Source organism: Acanthopagrus latus, chromosome 17, assembly GCF_904848185.1.
Source record: "Acanthopagrus latus isolate v.2019 chromosome 17, fAcaLat1.1, whole genome shotgun sequence".
Taxonomy (NCBI): Eukaryota; Metazoa; Chordata; class Actinopteri; order Spariformes; family Sparidae; genus Acanthopagrus; species Acanthopagrus latus.
The window spans coordinates 8,877,073-8,904,245 of NC_051055.1; the positions used below are offsets into that span (position 1 = coordinate 8,877,073).

The 27,173-nt window shown below is 42.2% G+C and overlaps 2 protein-coding genes across 2 annotated transcripts in view; one reads left to right on the forward strand and one right to left on the reverse strand.

Moving 5' to 3' along the window:
- Positions 1–1,836: 1,836 nt before the first annotated feature.
- LOC119005775 (galanin receptor type 1-like) lies at positions 1,837–14,641 on the reverse strand. Its single transcript, XM_037073691.1, has 3 exons — positions 13,976–14,641; positions 13,742–13,807; positions 1,837–6,360 (listed from the first exon to the last, which is right to left on the reverse strand). Exons 1-3 carry the CDS (start codon positions 14,639–14,641, stop codon positions 6,040–6,042), a joined length of 1,053 nt encoding a protein of 350 aa, XP_036929586.1. The 3' UTR covers positions 1,837–6,039.
- LOC119005693 overlaps positions 6,188–27,173 on the forward strand; it is an 80,380-nt gene continuing 59,394 nt past the window's right edge. Inside the window, exons 1-2 of the mRNA XM_037073554.1 lie at positions 6,188–6,291; positions 14,065–14,630. Coding sequence (XP_036929449.1) covers positions 6,188–6,291; positions 14,065–14,630 — 670 coding nt within the window. The remainder of the gene's footprint in view (positions 6,292–14,064; positions 14,631–27,173) is intronic.

Consider the following 27,173-nt stretch of genomic DNA (forward strand, 5'->3'; position numbering starts at 1 on the left):
TATGACGAAAGAGGCACTTTTAAGATTTACCGTAGTTTGTTTTCGGGCAAAAAATAGCATTCACAAATAAAGCCTGGGTTGCATTTTGGCGCGAGTTTCACTCACATGTTCCTAAAGCAAGCTATATATCTCACAAATTAGCCTGTAGACATATGTAACTATCCAAAATATTCCCTGTTGTTAGCCAGTTCATGTTGACATCCATAGCAGAGACAGAACTGTGTTGCTCTCAAACCAGACCGGTGGTGGGCTAAACACAGAGCTTTTAGAGCTTATTACACATTAATGGCTTTAGCGATTCAGGACAGTTCGGAAATTGGCAGATAGTTTTTGTCACCACCTTTGGAACTACACGTGCAGACTTAAACCTGAGGGATGACTCGGGAAGGAAAGGAGAGATTATATTGAAATGCAATTTGTTCGGATAATTGAAAAAAAATTAAGGGGTGAAGTTTGTCCACGCCGGTTGATCTCCTGGAATCGATGGCCTCCTTAACAGCAGAGAAAGTGAAGGCCTGCAGGGTGGACCTGAGAGGTGCTGTGTAAGGAGGGCACGCGAGCCAGCGGCAGGACATGAGTGCACCGTATCAAACCGATTCCCAGCTGCTGCAAAGTGTGTGTTGAAAGCTTGGCAAATGTCCAAAGCCTTTTAATTAAACGAAAGAAGGAATAGATGTAGAGGATTTGGTTTTGCATTCACTTACTGCTATCCAAAAGTTTTGACAGGTTTGTGAGATTAATTCTACGTCTACACCACTGATAAATCTGTGGAGAACCAGGGGTGGCATCTCTTGAAAAAGCATTAAAGTGGCAGAAATAAATGAATTTGTGAAATATTCCAGTACCAATTAAGTGTGGTAACTCAGATGTGGTGCGATGTGTATTACTCGGCCGCTCCAGTCGAGCTCTTCTAACTCAGGCTTGTGGACAGTGTCATAAATCAACGTTGATTTTGAAGGATTTTTCAATTTAGCTCATAAATCAGCTGTGACAGACTGCTCCATTCCTTTTGCCATGACTTGCCGTTCAGTTCCGGTTGCAGTCACCTTGATCCCTCAGTTACTGTACTGAACAATTTTTGCCATTTTACTAATCCTTTTAAGTGCATAATTTAAAAATCCATTTCGAGATTCGAAACCAGGAGCGCTGGAGGCGTCACCCAGTGACAGGACGCCTCATGGTTGGCAGCTCCCATTTTAGTTACCCTCCCATTTCAAACATGCGGGCTGGGGATAACAATCGCGATCTTGACGTTGTCTATGAAGTCTGTGGACGTTGTGTGGTGTCGTTCCTGTTTTGTGTTGCCTGTGTGCTGTGAGGTGTGTTTCTCCTGCTGGCTGGAGCATGTCCACTTGTCCGTCCACTTTGGGCTCCACAAACCAACGTCCAAACCCTAAACAGCTGTCATCTTGTCTCACTGTGTCCAAAGTCTGTATTTGACATGCATCACTAGAGTTGCCCTGAGAAAGACCCGTCCTGTTAGATATTTACAGCACAAGGCATCATGGGAAGAGAGACTGTTTCCCCGAACCCCTTCGGGATCACCGAGTTGATTCGATGCCAGGAAATGCACTCCACTAGGGTGTAATCAGCAAAACCCAACTCTCAGGGAAACCCAACCGGTGGGAGCGTACACTGCTATTTTCTTTCTTTTGGTCACAGCCCACAGTGACAGCGAGCGGGGTGAAGGTCGATGTTTTCTGTTGGGGGCAGGGGGCTGATCGAGAGCTCTTTTTATAGATGTGAGGGGCTCAGTGAGACGTGAGACCACCTTCTTTTTTGCAATCATTTGTAAGGAAACGTACGAGGGACTAATGAAACGCGAGGCAGATTTTGTTCATGGAATAAAAAGATTTATTCAGGGAAATACCACAAGTTTACCATATTTATATAATATCTGTAGCATAGCACTGCATAAAGACACAATCAAAAGCCTGGATGTATTTCAAAATGTCATCCAGATGGAGCACTTCAGATACTTTACTGTTTCTCACGTGTTGCATATCAAGCACACAAAGATTCAACAACAAGAAAATGACTATTTTTTTTTTTTTTTGTTTTGTTTTTCTTTTCTGGTAAAAGATGTAGTTCAACAGCACTGCTAAGTTAATACAGGACACGAGGTTGAAGAGACACAAACAGAACAATCACAGTAAACTGCAGAGAGCACTGAAAAGCTGTACAAACACTACCATCTATAAGTGAGTGAATGAATGAATAAATAACAATGTGAATCCTTCAAGAAGCCCTCACTGAGAAAGAGCACCTTTGGTCGCACGTCCTCTCTCCGCAGCTGCTCCGTGTGCGTTAGAGTTTGCCCTCACATGCAGTGTTCAGTGTCACGTGCGAAGAGAAATCCTCCGGCTTTGATGACGACTGAAAGCGAAAGGTAATGCTTTAAAATGCAGCAAATTACAGTGTAAAAACTGTTTCCGTACGGGGTATTGGATGCAGAGCGCGCACCCACACGTTCAGTCAAGAGCCAAAGATCTTCTAGCTAACAGACAGATGCTCTCTCTTCACATTTTCATCTGTTTTAACACTGAGATAGACAGAGTGTAATGATTTATGCTTAACAGTATAACTGTTAGTAGGGGGCGGATGGCAGATTGTAATAAGGGAGCTTTATCACACATGGTCGCTGTTTTTACCTGATGGAAGCGTACTGTCACTGTAAACTAATGGCCATTATTTCAGCGGGAATTTCTCATACATGTTGCAGTGATAAATGTGACCGGTGGCTTTATGTTTTTCAGGTTACCCTGTATGGTTCTCAGCACGTCCCTTTCTGGTGGATGTCAGCACCTCGAGGGGAAATTTTCTTCAAATTCAAAACAAATGTCTGTTCGGACTCAGGGGTGAACTGATTAGATTTTGGCGGTCAGTGGTCAAGGTCCTCATGGCGTCCCGTTCTTGTGAACAGGATATCTCAGAAATGCCTGGAGGGAATTTATTCAAACTGGACTTGGACTCTAGATTTGACTATTATATAACTGAATTGAACTGATTTGAGTGGTCAGAGGCCAAGTTCACTCGGATCTCTCGAAAACTAATTTTTGTTGGCCACGACTCAACAGTTTATACAAAATACAAAACAGTTTATGACAAAATGTTTTACACAAATGTCTAGATGGATAAACTGAAGAAGAGAAGACATTTTATACCACAAAGGTCCAACGTCAACTCAGTGGTGACAAAAAAAAAATGTTCTGGTCGTAACCGATGAATTATTAATATTATGACGGCCGGTTGGGTCAACAACCCACAAGCGGCCCTACCGACTCCCAACAACTCTGCAGCTCCTCTCCAGTTAGTTAGAACTGAAGTAGCCTCTTGGATGAGAGCTGAAACTGAAACAAGTCCTGTTGGCTACGATAAAGCACTTAGAATCACCACGAGCTCAGGAACATCAGCTTGACTGGTGCTCGGAGGCACATAACTACGACGCCTAACTCTAGTGTCAGCTGGTTAAGACAGATACACTGAAATGTCATTTGTTAAATTTATCAACAGCTCCTCAATCATAGGTGATGTTATATGACATTACTCAGAAATGTGTCTAGTTTCTTCATTAACATCAGTTTTGATTGTGTGACAGTTCCTAAATTGGATCCCAAAACTACATAACTACTCCCAAGCAGTTTAATATCAATTTCAACTATATTTCTGGCAACTTTTTGCCAATTTCCTGTCTGGGAACTTGAAAAAAAAAAAAAATGTCACAGCACTCTAATGAAACATCAGTTCTACCCGCAGCCATCAGCTGGATCGCATTAGCTGCGATGTAACATGTTCCCATTAAGACCCAAACTCCTCAGTTATTATTATTATTACATTAGTCCTCAGTACCCAGGTGTTAGACCATACCCATCTTTGAAATCAGCTCTCATTTTGATCTGAACTACTCGAACGCAGACACAGACACACCTGAGAAGGTAATCAAAACTGCTTCCGTGGCAGTTCCCGCTGCGATTGGTGTCTCCAGGAACACATTTTGTCGTGATGACATGAACAGCGTTCTCCTGGCCTCTGTTTTACTCGGTCGCTTTACAGCACCTGACTTGTTCTGAGCGTGTAATGAGGGAGGTGTTAAATATCAGAGTTAGTTGAAAGCATGGCGCGGCTCATTGCGGCATTGAAATGTACCTTGTCTCTGTTGTCTGTACGCGACGTCAAGGGCAGTGGCAGAACAGCAGTGTTTGATGACACATCTGTATGCGGTATGCAGTATGCATTATGTTAGTACCATGTAATATTTACAAGGTAAGTTGTGCTGCAAAATAAAAAAAAAATAATGGCATTTTCTGTTCAAAATACATTCTTTTGTACATGTGCTCTTTAAATTGTGTATTTTAAAGCGAATGCTAGTTGTGTTCCACTTCAGTTTCATTCACCAGAGATGTTACAGTCCCTCCCATTGTGATATGTGTCCACCATGATCTCACATACACCAAGACATGTCCCGCGCTCCTCCTGGATCACAGTTCCATGCAAGTGGGCCACTTAAAACAGAGGTTCTTCAGTCCTGCATGGGCATGAATGAGAATCGTCCTCTGTACATTCAGTGCTACAGTGAGCAAAGTTATCAACTGAACCTCCTCCGCTCTGTCTTTGACATTCATCTCAGCTCCTCTCAGACAGACAGAGAATGAGAGTCCATTGTTTGCTCTGATGAGGGCTTCCTCTCCGGTGTTAATCAGTCATATTAGCTGTTGCAGCAAAATCCTGCAGCGGGCTCGACCCCTTCCTTGAAACGTGGGTTGCCTAACTTCAGAAGAATCCACACAGAGCTTAACGTTTGATCTTTTTTTCTTAAGGAGTGCATGAAGGATGCAAAAAAAAAACCATTCCTTTAACTCCACAACTTCCAAAGATGCACACGCGAAACTGATGCGATACTGTAGGTCCAAGTTAAAGGTCTCATATTGATTTTTGTTTGAATATACTGAGGTAAAGCTACTGTGTGGAGGCTTGGCACATCACATACATATGGCATACAACATCAGGATCTCCACAGGATCTCTTGTTCGATTGTTTTGCGACCAGAAAGGGTGCAGAAACGAGCACCGAGCTCAATATGTTGCACGGCCCTGCTCGGTCATGCCACACAACATAATCTGTTAATGTAGCATAACAGCCGAATATACTGTAGTGAGGCTTTAACAGGCATATATTAGCCTCATCGTCTGTAATATTTACAACCAAATCTGTTCAAAATGGAGGACTTATTTACACAGGGTGCAATGACAATGGTTGGTTGTTTTCTAGAAGCTACGACACAACTTTCAATTACACAATTCTGAAACCCTGCACCCACACGCCGCATCCTCTTGGAGAAAGAGGAAAACAAGTTGTTGTGCTAGCCTTCAGTGTGGACGTAACGAAGCCTTCATTTTGCTCTTGAATCTGTCACAAAACACTCAAACTTTTTTTTTTAAACACGTTTTTTTTGTTTTTTTTCTTTTTTAAATGACAATAATTTTACCTTGACATCGTAATGTGGGTCAAAATAAAGACTGACTTATGTTAAACCTGAAAAACGTAATTTGTAAATGTCACTTCAGACAGGGACTATATGTCCCATCTGGCCTGGGAGCTGGAAAGCCTTACTGGGGAGAAGGAGGTTCAGAATACCGTTCTAAACTTGCTGCCTCCATGACCCAAACTTGGGTTAAGCGGGAGAAAATGGATGGATGGACGGATGGATGGACGGACGGACTTCAGACAGAGGATTATTTTCCTGAGTTTCAGACTCCGCGGGTTATGAAGAGAGGAGATGCTGGAGACAGACACTGATCAAAGACGCAGTAATAACGTCCTGCAGCCACCGCGGCTTTATCTCCTCTCGTCCTGGTTTAATGAACAGCGCTTATGTGGAACAGTACAGCTGCAGCAACATCAAAGCAGCCACATTTAGCTGCATCAAAAAGTCCACACACCCACTCGATGAATGACGGCTCCCGCGCTATGACTTGGCATTATGTTCCAGTGTGACCGTCGCCATATTTCACTTTCGTGCCAAAAGCCACGCGCTGGCAGTCAAACGTTGGTGCAATTAGTCGAGGGTGGCGTGTCCGCTTTGCTCCGGATCTCCTTGATGTCGTTGAGCGGGGAGTCGCTGCTTCCGATCTGACATTTGAACACCTGCTTGTAAGCCTTCCTGAAGTTCTCGGACAGGAAGGCGTAGATGACCGGGTTGACGGATGAGTTGCTGTACGCCAGGCAGTGGGCGGCCACGCGCAGCACGAAGGAGGCCTGGTTCAGCGGGAAGGTCCCGAACTCCACCCACAGGTGAACGACGTGATGAGGGAGCCAAGAGAGGCAGAACACCACCACCACCACGAGGACCGTCTGAGCCGTCTGGGCACCACAGATTAGGATCAGAGAGGAGAAAAAGATGTTAGTGCCCCTCAGGGACAACATTAACAATGTACTCAGGTTAGACTCTTTTTCAGGATAAAGGAATAAAATGAGGCATTTTGAGAGGTGAATGCTGAAGACAACTTTCATCTCTTATTACTCTGCTGCTGCTCTACCAGTCTTCGCTTGTGTTACACCTTGTGCCTCGATACACCAAAACTTGGTGAACTTTAAAGGGAAAAGGGTTCAAAGGATAAGTTCTGCCAAAAATGAAAAGTCACCCTCATGCCAGGTAAAGACATTTCTTGAGCTTAAAAGAGACAATAAATCACATCCATTCAAATCATTTTGGGATCTCCAGGTTTCCAGAGACTTTCTGGTAATTCTGGTATAGAGCCATTTTACATTTTTCCGTTGTGTTTTTTACTTTTTAAAACAAAAATACCCATCTGCCTCAGTTGTTTAGGACTGTGTTCCAGCTCAAGCTCCAGGAATGGTTTGTGGACAACAAAACTTTACCCAACTTCGGATAAGCTTGAGGGTGAGCAGGTCATGACTGAATTTTCATTTTTAGGTGAACCTTACCTTTAAGATGAATATATAATGACGTAGCTAAAACAATGCAATGACTAAAACAATGGGCTAAAGGACACAAAAGTGAGGGAAACTGCAGATTTGGTAATAATTTGCTGTGGGTTTGGTACATTGAGTGACTAGTTTCACCTTACACGTTGGATCCACTGTTAACATGAAAACATTAACAAGTGAGTTTTAACTGATGGAATGAGTGTTAGCTGTGCTGCAGTTCGTCCTTAAGGCATTAGGTACAGTAAATCCATTTGCATTCATCTTCATACTCATTCGGGCCTTATGAAACCCTCAACTGAATTACATTAAACTAATCAGCATAACAAGAATCAATTTATCCTACTGCCACTTCACCCAGCAGATCAAGCTGCAGTCATACAAATGAACTGATAATGAAGCAAATGCTCTCAAACCGATGGGCAGAAAGAAAACAATGTAGAGATGTCTAATGCATGAAGTAAGTCTCATACCAATCATGTACATATTGGGCTAAACAATATGTGTGTCTGTACTGAAACATCTTCGACAGTTTGTTGGGCCGTTAATCGTTCCCTTTTGCAGTTGTTCCATGAAACCGACCCTCAAAAATAAGACACAATTTAACACAGCGTACTGAAAATAATGACATGTTTAAAATAAAATGTGGCAAGTTAATGGGACCATTATGGCAAATCAATTTCAGGGGACGTCTGAGAGCAAAGCGCTGGATGTCATTACTTCAGGCAGGACTATCAGCGAAGCCAAAGGCTACAGCTGGAAAGCATCGTCACGAAATCTAATTACATGCTGCCTTGATCTGCAGATTCCAGAACTTATTAGCTCCCATCACAGGAAAAGAAAAACATACTGAAGATCCTGATGTTAATTGGAAATGCAGCTTTCTCTGTACGTTTGTTCGGGGACAGTGAGAAGTGATGAATAATAGATGCCACAACACTTCCAGTCGAGGACATTTGAGAATCTGAAATCACGCCGACAAACCGAGCAGTGATCGCCACATGAAGAGCCACGCCGAGAGAATAATAAACACAGCGCATCACAAAATGAAATGAATGCTGTCATGTCCGGAAATGATAACATACACACACCGACATCTGACTGATGCAGGCCTGTGATGACCCGTGTTGAATCACAGGTAGCGTATTGAAGCTGCCATAGTAACCAGGGTCTACAAGGACCAAGTGAATACGATTTTTAGTCCCACTATATTTCTACTTGAGGAGCATAGGGGAAACATTTCTTTCACACAGTTTGACGTTTGACAGTTTCACATCAATTCCGTTTCATCTTGTTCCAGCACTTCACTGAAGAGCTATCACAACTGTATTAAGTGAAATGTTCCAAGAAGGACTCTTTGAGTGCTCTATTTTTGTCCAGTATAAGTTGCAAAGGTCTCAAGTGTCATGCAATACATGACAATTGTGTGTCGCTTTCAGAAAGTTACACTTATAGTGGTTTTTGAATAATGCTCGTCAGCACAGCATGGGTTCAAATTGAGGGACAGACAAAGGGACTGAAGATGTTTCATCTGCTTTTTTGTTTGTTTGTTTTTTCTTGCAACAAAAAGTACAAAAAAGGCTGTTAGAAAAATGTAGAATCAAAAAGTAGACCAACTGGTGAACAGAAAGTGAAGTGGTGAATGTAAAGGAGTATTTTAAGAGCCAGGTATTTATTTCTGCTGCTGGTAGACACCAAAGCAGACCTAGAGGGAGAGGGAATGCTGGATTTACATTTAGAATGCTTATTTGCTCTGTGTCTGCTGGTTGTGTGTAATGCGCTGCACGAATGAGTCTTCAAACCCGAAAATGCATGAGTCAGCATTTTCTCACTTCCCTGCCTTTAAGCCATTGGGTCTTTAGAACGAGTTGTCGGTTAAGATGCCAGAAACAATCAACCTTGAAGTCTTTGCGAATATTAGCTAACTTATTATCTACACTTCAAAAATCCACTTAAAGGCCCTCACCTAGCGGTAAGTTGACCGTTTACAAGCAACTGAACACCCCTCGTCTCACCCTGCCCCACAGCGGTCCCCTAAATTTCAATGTCCCTCTCTTGGATCAGTGTTGGATTTGTCCAATCTGAGTTTACTGTAGAAGCATGGCGGACTAAGGTGAGTATAAATAAAACCTTCACACTGGACCTGTAAGCAAAAGGAACACTAAAAAAAAGTCAGCATGGTAAGAAGCACAAGCAAGCAACAAAGGCTGTAATCTGGATTTCCTGGAGCACAAAGAGTGAACTTTTCCACCATGACTTAAATAAATGAACGGTAGGTACAGTTGTTGCCTCAAGCTCTCCGCCGACAAGGAATGTAAGAGTGATGATAACCTGTCAGGGCAAAAGTTTAATCCATCTGGTTAAATCCTTCAAATTCGGCTCCTAACAGTTGATTGCAGTATTGATCAGCTTGACAAACCTGTAATGAAACTGCACCTTATCGATCATATCAGACTGGACCCTATCCAGTTTTAAAGGTCAATATTGGCCTGAGGTATCAGCACGACTATAATACACAGGAACATGCATGCACGATCACACGTGCACGAACACACACACACACACACACACACACACACACACACACACAGGCTCAGTAGTCGTGGAGATTTTCCCACAGCCTCGGTCGAGCTGTGCCGTATGTTATCCACGCTTTGTTTGGATAGCCTCCACGACACGTTCATATCTCCACCTCGACCCTCTAGGAGCCATCAGTTAGCCTAATATAAACAGCAGCAACACCGCGGGAGGAAAGAACTAATAAAAATCCTGCCTTTTAGCCTCTCCTCTCCCGTCACACTGTCTATACTTGAACCCCTGCTGTTTTCAAAGCTGCTAGCTGGTCCCTGACTCACACAAGACATTTCCACTAGAAGGGAGCACACACACACACACACACACACACACAGAAAAAAAAAACATTAAAGGGCAAAAACAGTTATCATGATGTGATGTGCTCTGCAATCACTGAACTTCTGCCATTTCCATAAATAACGGGCTACGTGCAGGTTTAAAATTCATCAGCACAGTTCTGTGTGATGTTGAGTGACACTGTGAATTTATTCAGTTAGTGCTCAGTTATCACTCAGTTGCCTTAATTAGCCGTCCCCATTTTCAGTTTACAGATGCCGCTAAACAATTTTCGAGGTGCCTTGCCCAAATACCCATTTTTATAATTATCCGTAACCATCTGTGTGCTCCGGCTGGCTGCCTGACTGACTCATATCACTGAGAGAGAAAACTCCTACAGCACTCATTACTAGCTTTTTAACCTCTGACAATCCATTAGAGACGTTATCGCCTGCCAAGTAAAATTAACTCCAACTCTCTGGTATTCTGGATAACATGAACCAAAACCCTTAAATCCAAAAACAACAATATCTCAGTCTTTCTTTCGTCTCACAACCACATAAAACCCAAAGGAGGATTCAGATTTATTGAAATGGATTTATCGTGTCTTTGCACAATGTTTTTCTGACAGATTAAGGAAGACTTATGACTATCCCCTTCTTTTTTTCTTATTGGAGAATTGTCTTTTAAAAGTATCTCATTTCACTTTCAGGGGCTGTCTGATTCCCACTGGGGGTGCCTGAGGGTGATAGAAAACTTTGTCTTGATGTATTTCACAACAGCAGTGGGAGTAACCTTGCTTTGCCCAGCTGCCACTGAGATTATATTTCACAGGCCGGCTGATGAGCTGCTGGGATCGGCGCGACCCACACGAGCTATCGATTAAACGCTTTCTTGAACAAACTCCCTTCGCTCTCCACCAAGGACACTACTGTGTCTATGTGTCTCCTTCGATTTCCATCTGTTGCTTACATGCCATATCTGCTCGTGCTTAAAGCGCACACAGAGAGGCACCTGCAACGTGACACCTCGAGTTAATGTTGCTCTTTTCCTTGAGATAATCTAGTTTAGGCTTGAAGGAATAGCTGTTATTTCAGGAGATAGGCTTAATTTGCTTTCCTGATCAGAGTTGGATAACAGACTGAAATCACCTTCCATGGCTGTATAAGGAGAATTGGATACAGTGCCAGATGCAGGGGCCTGTCTTATGAAAATTTTCATTGTTTGATGTGACTTCCTGGGTATAAATTAGCCACAGCTTTCGCATACCATCCACTATGTGGCACCCCTAATGCCTCAAATCATCCAAAACGTCCACCAGCCGAGCCAACTAACTTCCGCTTAAGCCCTATGCTATGCTTGAATTTAGATCAAAAAGATTCAGTGGTGTGGCTCTCATCGACTATGCAAATGTTATCAGACTAAATGGGTCAAATTCTGATGGCGAGATGAGTCTTTTCGCAGGAAGAAGAAAACATATATCTGCAGTTTTACAGTCGCCTCTCTCACAATGTAAGTGTGAAAGAACTGGTGTTCTTCCTGGGGGCTTGTCTCTGTCATGCCTGCACAGTAAAAATCTACATCCAGGGAGCAGTGACTTGCTGAAGTCTCTGGTGGCCTGGCTATCTCATGTTAAAACCAAGACTTCTTGAAGTCACCACTCCTGGCCAGGAAATAGTCCCTCACACAACCGTCCAAGACCACGACTTGTTCTTAGACTTTGGTTTTTATTTGATGTCGCTGTCCTCCCTCTCTTCGCTGCTTGCTGTCTGAAAGCACCTTGAGAGGTGCGAGTAGTCAGACCTTTCACCCTTTTGGACAGAGCCAGGCTAGCTGTTAGACAAAGTGGCCAAAACCGTGGATTTACAACAGCACGTGATGCACAGGGGCCCAAACTGACTGTTTACCACGGACTTACACTGTGAACGACACCACTGTTGATCTGTAAAAAAAACTTCTCCACTTCGAATTCACGCCGAGGAAGGAAGTAACAAGACCTGAAGCTCGAACTGTAAAGTAGCATTCATGTCCAATCAAAGCGCTGGCTAAAACTAACAAGGGAGCGGCTGATGTATTTGCTTCCATGTATTAATAGTTGTCCAGCGATTGTACAGGGAACATACAATGCCATACTGCACACTAGCTTTATAAACATTAAACACTGTTCTGGACACGCTGCCAAGGAAACACAGATTCTGGCACTGGCTCCATACATGTGTATTCATAAACATGTAAATCTGCACATTGCAGCTCTTGAAATAAAAAATAAATAATGCACAAGAGATCAGGTTCTCACAGCGTGGAGCTGTTGATATGTTGCTCAGATTTAATTTGTGTGTACAAACAGTCTGTTCTGACATTAGTTATCGTTTAACAGAAGCTACACTGCCAAGGTAATTTATGTAATACTGGCTGGCTTTAACGCTCTGTTTGCCGACCGTTTATCACAAAGCTGTCAGCGCTACGCTGCCCGTGTGCACAGTAAATCATCAGATCATTTGAAATTCCTCTTTCGCCTTCTGCTGTGAGCAATAAGGATGTAGTGACAGTGGTGGTGGTGGTGGGGGCGCACACATGTGGGCACAGTTACATGCCCATCAGTCCCCAGAGGTCTGCGGTCGAGGAGCATGAGGTGAACTGCTGCTGAACTGACCAGCTGTGCAGAGCAGTGGACAGGCGGACGGATCTGCAATCAAACAGGCGGCGGCATTATAACCAGCTCTCTGGGAAGCCAAACGACGTCCAGCAGCAATAATGAGGGTCGAGATGACAGTTTGATTGCATACAGCCTTTTGGCCACGTTTTTTCCTCGAGTGTGCCGGTTGACAGTAAGGATTATGAAGTTTGCATTAATCACTCTGGCCCCAAGGAGAAGCAGAGACGGCGGGAATGGTTTCCTCTGACTGCTTGTTGACGCTGGTACAGACTGACTGGTCCCTTGGTGTGTGTGACTGCGGGGTCAGTGCAGCAGTGACATACATCCTCCCAAAGGCCAGGAACACTGACACCCCTGCTTCAGATCAAGCCGTGTGTCAACAGAAGAAAAAAAAAAAAGGCTGAAGGCTTCCGTGAAATGCACTGATCTGAATTGAAACCTTTGTTTGCCTTTTCTTACAGATATGAGAGGGGGACCTTATTAACCATCATCATCATCATCATCATCATCATCATCATCATCATCATCATCATGGCAGATGATGTTGTTACAAAAGGTTCAGATGGTCACTTGTAGGGCAAATGTATTGCTTAAATCACTGAAAACTCACAATGAGCATTTTACTGGTGATTTACTGACACTTGTACCATTTCACAGTCACATCGTTTGTGATTTTAACTCCCGGAAATAACTGCAATAATTGGACTAAATGTCAGTGCAGGCTGACCGGTCCCTTGTTGAATAATGTGCGCAGGGCTGTGGGTCCGTGTAGCAGTGTTACTTATCTTCCTGAGGGCCAGGGACACTGACACCCTCGAGCTGTATGTCAACAGAACAAAAGGCTGTGGTGCAGACAGCCGTGAAATGCACTCCGGATAGACGGAGAGGATTTTCAGGGACGGCACAACTTCTGTGAGCTTTTTTTTTTTTCTCTGATTCTATCATCATCAATACCATCATCATCATAATCATCATTATGGCAGACACTGGTGTAATAAAGGGCTCAGGCGGTCACTTGTAGGGGATATGTATCACTCAATCATTAAAAATGAGCATTCCCAGTGACTTAAGCATTACTTAAAGGCAATTCTACCAGTTCACAGTCATATTTTTCATGATTTTAAGTCCCGGAAATAACTCTACAGTAATTCAACAGGCGATAAAACTCCCCCATCATGCACGTTATCTAGTGTTTAGTCAGTACCTGTGACTGAATACAGCCTGTCATACAGCTGTATTCCATTATATACACCCCACTCCCATCCCTCCAAAGGACAGCTCCACACATACCTTTTTCTTTGACGCCTCTGACTTTTTGGACATGTTTCTTAGCTTTTTGTGCAAGTGATTTAAAACCTGTAAGCAAAGAAAAATAGAGGAAACTTAGATTTTTTTTATATACATATATATATATATATATATATATATATATATATATATATATATATATATATATATATATATATATATAGTTCAGTCATTTTCAGAATTATCAAAGCGTCCCAGGTGGACAGCTGCTCTTACCTTTGCGTAGCAGAAGGTGATGAGCAGTAAGGGCAAAACGTAACCAAACACAAACGTGCAAACCACGTAGACCTTCTTCTGGTTCTGAGACGGCCACACTTCCCAGCAGAAGGTGTGATTCTCTCCCCGGTGGAAAATGTTCTGGTAGTACATGACAGGCGCGGCCATGGCCAGGGAGAGCGCCCAGATCACCACCACCCCGATCAGAGCGTGCTTGGCCACCCGGATGGAGGAGGACTTTCTGGAGTGCACGATGGCAATGTACCGGTCCACGGACATGGCAGACAGGGTGAAGATGCTCACCAGCATGGACACGGTGAAGAAGTAGTGGATGAACTTGCAGATGAACGCGCCCAGGACCCACGTCGGCATCATGTAGATGGTGGACTGGAAGGGGATGCAGAAGAGCAGGTAGGAGAGGTCCGCGATGCTCAGGTTGAGGATGAATATGTTGGTGGTGCTCCGTGGCTTCCCCGGTTTGCTCCGGGCCAGCACGGTGATCACCATGGAGTTGCCCAGGACGCCGAGCGTGAAGATGAGCCCGAAAACCAGCAGCGTGATGAAATTGTCCGTGCCGATGCCGAACAAAAGTTTCTGGTCCTCCTCGTCCGCTCTGCTGATGTTCCACAGCTCCTCCAAGAGCCACACGGAGTCGGTTAAGTTCATGATTTTCTTTTTTCCCCCACTTAGTTTAACTTGAAACTTCACCAAAATGGCCTATGGGAGGTGTGTGACACGCTGCTGCTGCTGCTGCTTCTTCATGGCACAGTTTTAAGCGCACGGTTTGTCGGTCCGGCGCGTCTCCATGAGCGCACCTCTAGTCTGTTTTTCCTTTCTTGGATATTTACCTCTGTTTTATCCGTACGCATCACATTACTAATATGTGTATACAAATCTCCCAGAGCCGTCCAGTTATCTGTACATTCATCGGTCTCGCCTCTGCGCGTCTCGGCGTCTCTACTTTTGCGCACCCCGATGTGTGCGCTCCGACCGCGCTGCTCCACTCTGTAGACCATTTCTCCGCGCCTGGACTTTCCCCCCTCTCACATTATAGCAGGGGCTGGGCTGTGCCGATCACGTCAGCACCCAGTATACCACCCCCTCAAGAAATGGTGAGGGGGGAAAAAAAAAACTTTAAATATTTATCTGGGTACGTTTTGTTCTGAAACAATGCCTGCAGGCTACAATTCCAATGTCGTGGACAAATGGCATTTTCTTCATCTGGCCCATATAGTTTTGAAACCAGGTTTGACTGTCCTGCAGTGACTGGTTTATTTTAATTTCATTCTCTTTTGATATTCAGGAAAAACAAGCTTTCTAAAAATGTCAAAAAGTTCAGCGTTGTCCCTTTTTGCCTCCTGTCCACGTTATCTTACAACAATAACAAAACACCCCAAAGCTGCCAAAAGTCATTTATTGTATTTAATCAGATTATGATGTGTTTCTCCAAACTGCTACATGGCTCCCTAAGGATCCATATTGTCATGTCAGATACCAGATGTGGACCTCGGGTGATTCTAACAAACTGGTGAAACTTCAAATGGCCTCCAACTCTAAAAACTCTTTTTTAAATAACTGTGTGACTGTGTTTCTGGAGGACTCCTGGAACCCTGACATTCAAAACTCAGAAACTTCTTCAGCCGTTTCCGTCCAAAAGGGCACGCTGCGTTCCACCGACATGAGCTGACGTCTCAGAAGACTGAAGGCTCATCGCGCAGTCCGAGTTAAAGACTTCCTGATGACATTTTCATTATTTGACATTGACATTTTCCACTGTCACGTGAAGTCATCTGAGTAGAGCTTATCATGCCTCAGTTCACTGACAACACGTTACAGAAATACTATAGCGATCATATCCCCCTCGATCACGATGACCTGTCTCTGCCACAGTCCTGAGCCGAGCTTAATTGATCAGTCGGACAAGCCGGCCATAGGTGTCTGATGTGGTCGATCAGCTGTGCTGGTGTATGATTACTTTTAACAGTCGTGACAACGACAGCTGGGACTCTTATCACCTTGTGAGTACCTTGGCAGGTTTCTATGCTGTCTGACTAATTTTGTCAGTGGGATGGTGTCACAATCGTGCAGTGATAAAAAAAAAAAAAAAAAACCTTTCAGGTGTAGTCGAGATAAAAATGAAGATCAAGTTTGAAGATGGGGGTGATCTCCTACCCAGGAGTACTAGGTTCTGATTTGGTAATTTAGAGATTTCTGCTGAGTAGTCAGCAGTCATGGTTTGGAACGTTTACATGTTGTGGGTTTGTCGTGCCCTCTTGTGTAAGATGTTCTCGAGCTATTATCTGAATCGACTCATCTCAAAGTGTCTATAAGATGTAAAAAAGAAAAAAAAGGTTTGTCTCAAAGCTTGTATCAAACCTTGTTAGGTCCCACCAACGGTCCAATACCAAAAGATATACTTCTTCATGAGACAGAGAAAAGCAGTTAATCCTCAAAGCTGAGAGGCTGGAATCAGATCGTGTTTGGCATTTTTGCTAGGAAATCATTTTAATGATGAATCAATTATCAAAATACTTGCCAACATACAGACATGCTACATGCTGTCTGGTAGTGGCAGAGTAGAGTAACACCTGAATCTCCTTCATTTGTGGAAATGAATCAGACAGGCTGCATACATTTAAATCCTAATAATGTGGGCATGTTTAATTGACAGCTACAGTATGACACATGCCACCTGCATTATATTTAACTAGCACACTACCAGACTTGAGATGTGTTAAGTCTGGCTCCTTTGGGCGTCGCTCTCTATTTGCTCGATTTTAGTCTCTACCGACTTATGACTGGACTGTCGTTGCTGAACACTCCACTATGTTTACCAGCTAATTGTGAATAACCCATTAACTTGCTGTGAGCTGTGAGAGTCAACAAAACAGTATTTTTTGGGGACAGACAGCTCAACGAAGAGCTGAAACTCACCATGAACCTCAACATAGCTGAGAGTCAAGGCGGATCAGGTGATAATTCTGAGGAGGATCATCACTGCAAGCGACTCCTTTGTTGTTTTTGTAAGGATTTGAATGGTTGTGTTTCTGTAGGGGCTGTTTGTTTTCTTTGTCGGTTCAGTTCTCCCTTTATTCGGAAACAGTCTTTCAGTGTGTCACACGATGTCCCTGTATGCAAGTGGGCTTTTTCAGGAGTGACCACTCAACCGCAAGCATCACATTTTTGTTTTCTATGTGTTATTCCTGACTTCTACTTGTTCATTTTTTATATATTTATTGTGGCCATTTTGCTACAAAATACCAGGGTAAAATATGTGCCATATTGTGTGAAAATCTACTTTTCAGTTTGAGACAGAAAGGATTTAGAACAGCTAATACAAAGGCTTTTTGTGAAATGGTCATTTTATTGTTTTGTATCAGAAGGGGCAATATGCAAGAATCATCAACATACAATTATGAACATAATATTAAGAAACAAGAGTTTTAACATTATGGTGTCAATGTGTCTAATTACAGATAGCATGTTAGCCAGCGACACGTCCAAAACAACAATAAAAAACAATGCTTCCCTGGGCCCCAGTCTGTACAACTAACTGCACAGCTAACTGAGCTAACTAGCTAACGGCAGCTACAGTTAGTGGCAGTGATATAAAACAGACTCAAATTGATTCTTTTTTCATGTCACAGCCTACTTATATACTTTAATACTATCAAATACAGCAGTTCAAAAAGCAGGTGTTTGTATTGCAAATGATTCTAGTCATATAACAAATGTAGCTTACTGAGGTGTAACTTAACAACAAACACTCTTCTTCATTTTTCATGTCTTTACTTCCATAACATAGTTCACAGCATCGACTGACTCCTCTTTTGCAGGGAGAGGTGCTGATTTTATTGCATTTCCTTGAGAACAGTGATTGCCTCCACATCAGAAGGCACGCTTCTTTTTCGCCGTCCATTGTTTGCCCTCCTACTCCTCTGCTGCCATCCTTTGTATTGGTTTGTGTCCCATTAGACCCAGCTGTGTTAGGAGAAATGAAACACGCGCAGGTTCTTCGAACTCAGCCGGCAGCGATGGCAACGGAGGAGAAAAAGCACGGGTGCGGATTGGTCAGGGCGGAATAATTCAGTGGTTTCTGCTGCTGTCAGACTTTCGCGGCTCTGGAGTGCGGCTCCCTGCTCGTCAAGCCTCCCAGCAAACAGAAACGGTGCTGACAAGATGCCAGACAGCATGCACACACATCACAACAGCCATCCATCCATCTGGGCACGATTAGATTGAATGTAACCTCTAAATGGTCACTAGAATTATTATTCAAAGGTCAGACACAACAATAACCAATACAAAACATATAAATAAAAGGTTATGCTGCTCTAATATAATAAAATATTTAGTTTGCGCTAGTGGCATTTTGTATACCATTAGGATTGGGATTAGATTCAGTAAAACTGACATTACTTCTTAGAGGCTGAACGTGAAGATGGAGACTGCAAGGTTATCCAGGCTGGGTACAACTTAACTATAATTATTATTATTTTTATTGCAGAATGCTGAGGATGAATTGAAAGGTTGTCGTTTTCTGAGGAAGGAAGCTGCTGTCTGTTTGTACGGCGTGACACTAAAACAAAGTCCCCATTGTTATTTTATAGGCATTAATCTTACATTGTCACAGAGATATTACCTCATCTTCTTGCAAACAAATGTTTTTAAAAAAGAAAATAGTATTCAGAATGTGTTGCATCTTTATTTCAGTTCAATTCAATTGGCTTAATTGGCATTACATGTTATATCTGCCAAAGCACAATTGTGATTATTAAGAAAATAAGGATGGAAATGTAAAAAGAAATAGTGTGATTAACAATGTCAGTTATCTGATCATCTATAAATAAAAAAGACAAAATAAAACATATAATAAACACATGTATACCCTATTTCATTATGTATGTATGTATGTATGTATGTATGTATGTATGTATGTATGTATGTATGTATGTATGTATGTATGTATGTATGTATGTACAGAAGCACATAGAAAATAAAGAAATACAATAATTACAGTCAAATTTGTGAAAAAAAGGACATTTTATACATTTATGGAACAATTCTTCCCTACTATTGGTAATTAGTTAATTACTTGTTAGTTATTTCTTAATACTTCATTCCCAATAAAATGTGCCTATCAAATCAAGAACTTGAAACCAGAGGAGGTTCTGGTCCTCATACTGCTTTTGTCCACAGGGGCTGCCAGAATCAACAGAAAATGATTGATCTTGTAGCTGCTTTGAATATTGGAGCCAAAGAATGATCAATTTCTCATGATACATCTAAAGCAAAGCTGTTATCAGACTTCCCCTGCCTGGTAAATACCTATGTCATTCAAACTCTAATTCAAGCCTGAACCGGGTTATTTTCTCTTTCGAGAAAGCTCCCCCCAGAGCCACAGAGGACATTATTTGTCTATTTTCAGAGGCTGAGTGGGACTCCTCACAAATCTCTTTGAAATGGTATTGAATCTCACATCTCATATTTTCTAACATACCCAGACCATAGCAACAGCAACTTTGTCCCAGTAGCATGAGGATGAAAAGGAAATGCAGTAGATCCGGTGGCACGTTATCACCCACCAGCACCCCTAACAGTAGGCTGTAATTTTCTTTTTGACATTTTCAATGACATCTTCCACTAGGTGGGGCTATTTTGTATAGCAGAGATGCGTTTAGAGACTCTCTAAATCCAGCTGCGATGGAATTGTTGATGTAGCTTAATGTGGATGAGTGTTTGAGCCCTGCTCAGTGTCTGTTTCTGCTGCTGTCTCTGGCCCTAATTTACTCTCTCTGTGTTCGGTGGGTGGTCATCAGGGGAAATAATGGGTGCACCATACCAGCCAATTTAATATGGCATAACCAGGCAGGTTAATGTCTGTGGCTTCGAACGCAAATTGCATATGCAGCTCCAACTTTTGGGGGATGCATAATCACATTGAGAATATACCCATACAGTCAGTTCTGTGGATGTAGTTTTTCTGCTTGTGTTGATGCAGCAGCTTGTAAGGGTTCCTTTCAACAGAGGCTGCTATTTTAGGAGTTAGATATGCTTTCTGTGTTTCTGGGTATCCCTTAATTCAATCAGGCATGCTGCACTGAACATTTTCAGTCACAAAGATAAAGCAGGTCTTTGTAAGTCAGAGTCCCCAAAATGAAAAGGTTATCTTTTATTGAAGCTTGGGAGAGTTCAAGCTTAGAAAAACTCAAAGCAATAAAGTCTTTTGATGACTTCCATATGTCAGCATAATCGTTAGAGACAACAGAGAAAGAGTTCATCCCATAACTTCAGGGAAATCCTTAAATTAAAGTGTGTGAGCACATGTTGTAGACTGGTGTTATAACGCGCTTTCAACAGTTTACGTGATATTTATGATTGGTTTCCATCATGTAGAGAAACACATTCAGAGGAAATTAAACCTTACAATTTAGTTTTACTCAGAGCCAGATCTTCATATTCTTATGTGAGTGTCTGGATACAAACATGGCTTTCAGCCTTATCAGTCGTATCCTGGGCAAAATGAGAGTCCTTGTATGAATGATTTGTATCTGTTGCCACACCTGGCAGTGGTTGTGGCTTTGCTCTGTGCCTGAGATGTTATCTCAGCTTTTTTCCCCCTTCTACATGATTAAACCTAAAAAGGTGAATCGAGGCGATGTTGAATATCCATCAGCTTTTTCTAGGGAGGTCATTATCCAAATGTCTAGCGATAAAGTGCAGCCACTCATAACTGCCCTGATATGCCCTTTTGATGAGGAAATCATTGTTTAAATGACATTTTCAGTAGTCCTGAACATTCAGAATACATTTATACGAGCACAAGTAAAATGGGAGATGTCTAATTAAATCTCTCGGAGGAATACTAAGGTTGCTGCCTTAATTATTTTCCAATTTTATGTTTCTTGTCGCTGTTTCACGTTTGGTCTGTGCTTGTGGGTGCTTTGAGCAAATTTGCTGGGGAATTGTATTTTCTCACTTATAGGCCTATAGTTTTGGTTTTGTAAGCTTAATGCCATTGAATCATCTCCAATGCAAACCACAATCTATTCCTCCACTAAGCTGAAGTCTCATGTACGTAAACATGCCATATCGACGGGCCAACACGCTTATAGCCGAAAACAGAAAAAGACATATTGAGACACAGTGGAGCAGACCAGGAGCTGGCTGCACCAGCTGCTCATAAACTCAAACTTAGCTCAGTAATTATGCACATTGAGTAAAAGAAGATTAACCTCTCACTTAATTAAAAGAGGTTGCTCCACACAAACTCTTTAGAGATTAGTTCGCACAAAATATTAACACCCAGCAACTGCAAGGTCAAACTGTACACAGCTAATTGAAGTGTAAGCTGCCGTTAGCTTGCTTATACATGATGACAGTTTAGACCGAAGAGTTAAAAAGGTAATGGAGCATTGTCGGTTCATCTGAGCTGACACAATAAAATTACACAATGCTAATAATATTAGCATAGCGAGACTGAATGGCCGTATCACTTTGGATAATTTTAGTGAGTGATACATGCAAATTGTAACACAGAGCCCCTTTAAAAACTGTATGAATAGCCTTCCCCAACCAATAACAGTCAGACAATGTTAAACGCTATTTCTCCAAAAGTATTAAAAAGTCATGGTTACATTTGTTAAAGATTGGAGTTCATTTTGGATATTGTATTACAGCTTGTAATGGTGCTCTGCTTACATAGTATAATAGAAAATTATTGTTTGTACATATAAAATTGGTAAATCACTGTTAAATCCTGAAAAGGATCACAGTGTAGAAAGGATTTTGAAGACCCTGGGGTGAGAGCTTGGGGTGTCTCAGTGTGTTGAAATATGCTCATTGGCTGGATTTCAGCATGACATAGCCAAGATACTTGAGAGTGCTGAGAAGAGCCCCTCCTTGTGGCATTGGCAGATGGGTGTATCTTGGCAACAGGGAAAAGCTGTTGACAAGTTTACACCATACTGAATTCTGTTTCTGTTAGGGGAGGAATTTATGAGATATGGCCAGAATTTAAATTTTAAACATTTTAAGAAGAACTCACATTACCAACAGAATGTGAAGGAACAACAGCCATGGTGTTATATCAATGACGTCTATGTCCTTTGTTGCAAATATATATGCTGATGTTAGAGTGATAGCCAGCCAGCCCCAGCCCATCCTGTCCTGTAATACCACTTTGTATCTCAGGCGGTAGTCCCATTGTCCCTGTCTCTCTATCGCGAGAGTCGAGTCAAAGAATGAAACTGAACTAATATCTTAGCCTAAAACTAACTCAGAACTTACAATGGACTTTAAATTTGCTTGTAAAGAGATTCTTTTTTTATTTTGTCTCAATGCACCATTGGCCATGTGTTGTACAACCCTATTACCCAGCTTATTATGACCCAGCTAGAACTTCTGTATAGATCCAAAACCACATTAATTCAATGCACAGTTAACAATGCAATTACAAACGGTTTCATCTGGGTATGCAACGCAGGCGCCTGAACACGACATGTTCATTTGTGGGGTGCTGAGGGCCTCTGTATGAAGCTAACTGTACTCTCATTTGTTTTAGAACAAACATTACCTGCCTAATTGTTATACAACACTCAGGTATTCATGAAGGTGGTGAAGTTTAAGTTAATCAAGACATCTGAAGCAACATTTGCTTAATGAAAAGTTAGTCTGTTTACTCCATTTACTGCTAATCGTAAATAAATTGCCAAAGTTAAGTTGTAGGTTCTTGCTGTAGGTTCTTGTTGCCTTTCTTTGCTCATTACGGCCAGTGCAAGTGGGCTTTGCTGAATGTTGATCATCATCACCTGGTAAGACCTTTACGTCCAGACATCTCCAGGCTGCTGCTCACATTAACAGACCAGAGAGCAGCACGAGAGACGGCACGCTGTACACACAAAGCTGGAAGATCGTTAAACTACATCTAAATGAGCCTTTTAGTTAAGGATGAAAGGAAATCCATCTTGCTGCCGCATGCATGAGTACTTTCAATCAGTCTAATTACGTTCCTGACAAATACAGATGAGAGCAGGACACCTGGACATATTTCCAGCGAGCAATCAAGCAAAACATCTAGCGATACATAAAAACATGAAATCATGAGGATGTGTCTCCATCTGTCCTCGTCTGTGACTGGTGAAAACGGAAAGCCTTGTTGTGCTTGTGGAGATTTGTTTCTCGATCAGTAACTGAGGATAGGATTTCTAGCTTTGTGTAAAGGTAATTTGACCGCATATATCATGCCAAGCAATAAGAACATGTTTCCCTCAACACAGATACAGAACATAGACGACAAACTACCCTGCCTTTTTTCCCTGAGATACTGTGATGGATAATCTATGCTGTTTTAGGCCCATTACCTCAACCGGGCCCTGGATATTTCCATGACAACGAATTTCTGTATCTCTGTCCAGATCGGTCCAGGTTCTAAACTAATGGGTTATTATTATATGACTGACGATGTTGAGTCATTTTCTCTGCCTTGGGCTGATCTCCCTTGATTGTGCCAGCAGGCCCCGCCACTCACCACTACCCCTCACCCCCTACTGTCCAACCCTGCAGTAACAATAGCCATCAGGAGTCAGATTGGATTGGACCCGGTCCTCCCGGATACATTATCGGGGGTGATTTGATCTCCCTGGTCATCGCTGCATCATCGTATTACAGCATCAAATCTGATCATCTTTAAGCAGGATTGCTATGGCTCAATAAATTGTCATGTGACAGACCATGACTCCAAGTCTCATTGGTGAAATTCAGCACTCTGCCTCATGGATATCGAACTGAACTGAAGCTGTGTTGTCATATCACAACTTCTCTGAAGGTTTTGAAATATTTTTTAGGACATTTTATAAAGCATAACCACCCACAGGACACTGAATCTAGTGCCATCATCAGGTCAGATGAACTGTGAATATTTCCGTGAACTGAAATACATTCCCATCAGCCAGCTCTACTTTATGTTGAGTGCTAATAACAGAATGTTAGAATGCTAACACATCAAACTAAGATGGTGGTCATGACAAACATTACATCTGCTAAGCATTGTGAAAGCATGTTAGCATACTGATGTTAGCATTTTGCTCAAAGCAGCGCTTTTCCTGCAGCCGCACAGAGAGTGTCAGCTATTGAGTGCTGCATGGATGTCATATTAGTGTCGGCTAACGCGGAAGTTAGCATCAACCTGGTTATCTCAATAAAAAGCCAGTAGGATTTTCCAGCTGGATTCTGGATAATTGCAGAACGTAAGCTCTCTGGAAAACACACGTTAATGATACTCATACATTTATGTTATCACATGCAGTCATAACAACTGTTTACATCGCTCCCTCGTCCGATGCTGCTGCAGCCTGTGAGCTCCTCCACACGGTTGTTTCTCAACTACAGACTTGGCGCCCCCAGTCCCTCCTCCTCATCTCCGGGGATTTTAACCCTGCTCCCCTGTCCTCTACTCTCACTTTCTTCACTGTATGTGAAACCAAGGGTGGAGGACGTGTATGCTTCCTTCAAGTTTGCATACAATGAATCGATTACTGTATGCAAACTTGAAGGAAACACACATGTCCTCCACACTTGGTCGCTCAGATCACAGCTTGGTCCATCTGCTACCTGATTACATACCTGTGGTGAAGAAAACTCTGCCTCAGAAAAAGACAGCGAAGGTTTGGAGCGAGGAGGCCAAAGGCTGAGAGACTGCTTTGATACCACAGACTGAGAAGCACTCTGCAACCGATATGATGTGGACATCAACAGCCTGACAGACTGCATGACAGACGACATACATTTCTGTGTGCAGAGCGCTGTGTCTTCTAGGAGGGTACAGTGTTTTCCCCAACAACAAACCCTAGGTGAATTCTGGGATCAAAACCCTACTGGATGAAAAGAAGAGGGTTTTCAGATCAGGGGACAAAGAGGAACTGAGGAGAGTCCAGAGGGAGATCAGGCAGGAAATAAGGAACGGGAAAAACAGCTACAAGAGGAAACTGGAGCAGCAGCTGGAGCAGAACAACACCAGGGATGTCTAGACAGGTATGAAGAAAATATCTGGTCATGGAAAAGGTGGAAGAAAAAAGCAAGACAGCGGAGAGCAGGGCTGTTTGACTGGGCAAATATTATTAATGACTATTTTTGCCATTTTGAGTCTGGCCCCGCTCTCCCCCAAACCTGTCTTCTTCATCATCATCCCTCTCCCATGACAAAAGCCATAGTCTCTGATGGCATCAGCTCCAGAGTGTTAAAGGACTGCGCAGACCAGCTCTGTGGGGTGGTCATGTATATCTTCAACCGGAGCCTTACTCTTGAGAGAGTCCCTGTCCTGTGGAAAACTTCCTTTCTGCCTCTCTTTCTGCTTCAATTATAATAATTTGACTCCAACACTTAATGAAAGCAGGAAAAAAAAATCATTACACAAACCTGAGGACAATAAAGCTAGGCAGTATTGAGATGCAGTCCTAACACATTTCTGTATCACAGTCTCACCTGAGAGAGTGACACATTGAACAGAGCGCAAATTGTAACAACAGAGTGTGAAATGAAGTATAAATTAATTTTTTTTAAAAATGTTAAAACTGGCCATGAACTATACAAAGAATACAGCATAAGTAACAAGTAACTCTGTTCAAGTAATTTCTTCACAGATAGTATTTGTTGTAGGGCTACAGTAATGCTGTTGACATCCCTTGTATATGACATGTGACTGAGTGCGATGCTTGTCTATTGGCCACGCTTGACCTTTGTTGAAAAAACAGACGGATCGATGGCGAACAAGACGGACAAGCGTCCCGGATGACATCCTGTCATGTTAGCAAATTGTTGGCCTGAGGGATTTGACTTTTGGTCCATACAGATCTCCATTAAGATGATGTTGAACAAAAAACAACATCTCCAAAGCCTGCTCTTAGTTAGACTTTACCGTCAAAGACGCTTTAGTATTTTTCCTTTGGCGCTCTGAAAGGATTAAAGTGAGAACTTTGGTGCTCTAATAAGACTGAGTTTTCTTTCATCAGCAAACAGCCCCGGTAAATTTGACTCACTCACACTCTGACATAACTTTGTATGCAATTCAGTGCTGGAGAGGAGTGTAAAAGTTTTCTATGATAATATCACTCTGGAGTACTATATCTCGGGCTAATACAAAGCAAAGAAAAAATGAAAAAATCATTGGAAGGCCAGTGGGACATTTATTTAGGGTACAAAAACTAAAACAACAATTACAAGCTGCAATTTCTTCCTTACAGAGCCCCTCTTGTCCTTAAATCACTGTTGTCCAAGTTATACCTCTTACGGTACAAAGTGCATTTCTACTAAGAGCACTTTTGTGCAATATTTGCTGATATCATCATAAATCTATATTTAATTCCTGAGATATTACCTCTTTCCCTCCGGGCTGATACAGTTTATTTGGGGGGGGGGACATCTCATCTTTTTAGTTGACTATTTCAGAGCAGACAATATCGATTCCAGTAGATGTAATTTTGAAGACAGCAGCAGAACATTTATTTAAACTGTGGGCTGTGCTAGTTGCAGTGCCAACAAAATATCCTTTTACGATATTAAACTACTCCATTACAAGTGAACTGGCACTGTTGCTTAAGTTATACACTGTCGTCAGCTTTATATTATTATAATGTTGCATAATGATTTACAACTGATGCGTTCATACATGGATTATGACCCGATCAGCCACTGGGCACAGTCATGTACAAATATAGAGAAATATGTACCTGCATATGCACAACAATTAATAACTGATCATTTACTCAACTGATTCCTTTTTCTTTTCACATTTAGTTCAAAAGGCACTTGGGTTTGGATGGTTTAGTTTTTTCTTGTGCTGTTATAGCTCAGTACACGGCTCAAAAGTACATATGTATACACACAGTTTATGATGTAATCATTATTCTAACAGGCATATGTTCAGTAAACTATCCATGTATGCATTAACACGTAAGCAGTGTTTTCATTTTTTAGGTCATCGAGAAGCAGATAATGTTAATAACTAATATACTGCTTGACTATTTATATTGTTTCACCGATACATATATTTTATGAAATGGTTATGTTAAATATTAACCTGCAAAGTAACTAACCAAAGCTGTGAACGACTGTCTATGAAGTGGGATTAAAAGTGCACTACTTGTCACTGAAATTAGATTAACTTTAAAGAGTAACTGCACTAGGCACTAGTTTTACACAT

What these genes read in the sequence shown, in the direction of transcription:
- LOC119005775 (XM_037073691.1), bottom strand. Translation starts at nt 14,641, where the DNA reads ATGAACTTAACCGACTCCGTGTGGCTCTTGGAGGAGCTGTGGAACATC. An exon ending in TCACCTTCTGCTACGCAAAG is followed by an intron (nt 13,808 to 13,975) that starts GTAAGAGCAGCT and finishes CTTTGCTTACAG; the next exon opens with GTTTTAAATCACTTGCACAA. An exon ending in CAGAGGCGTCAAAGAAAAAG is followed by an intron (nt 6,361 to 13,741) that starts GTATGTGTGGAG and finishes TGTGGTGCCCAG; the next exon opens with ACGGCTCAGACGGTCCTCGT.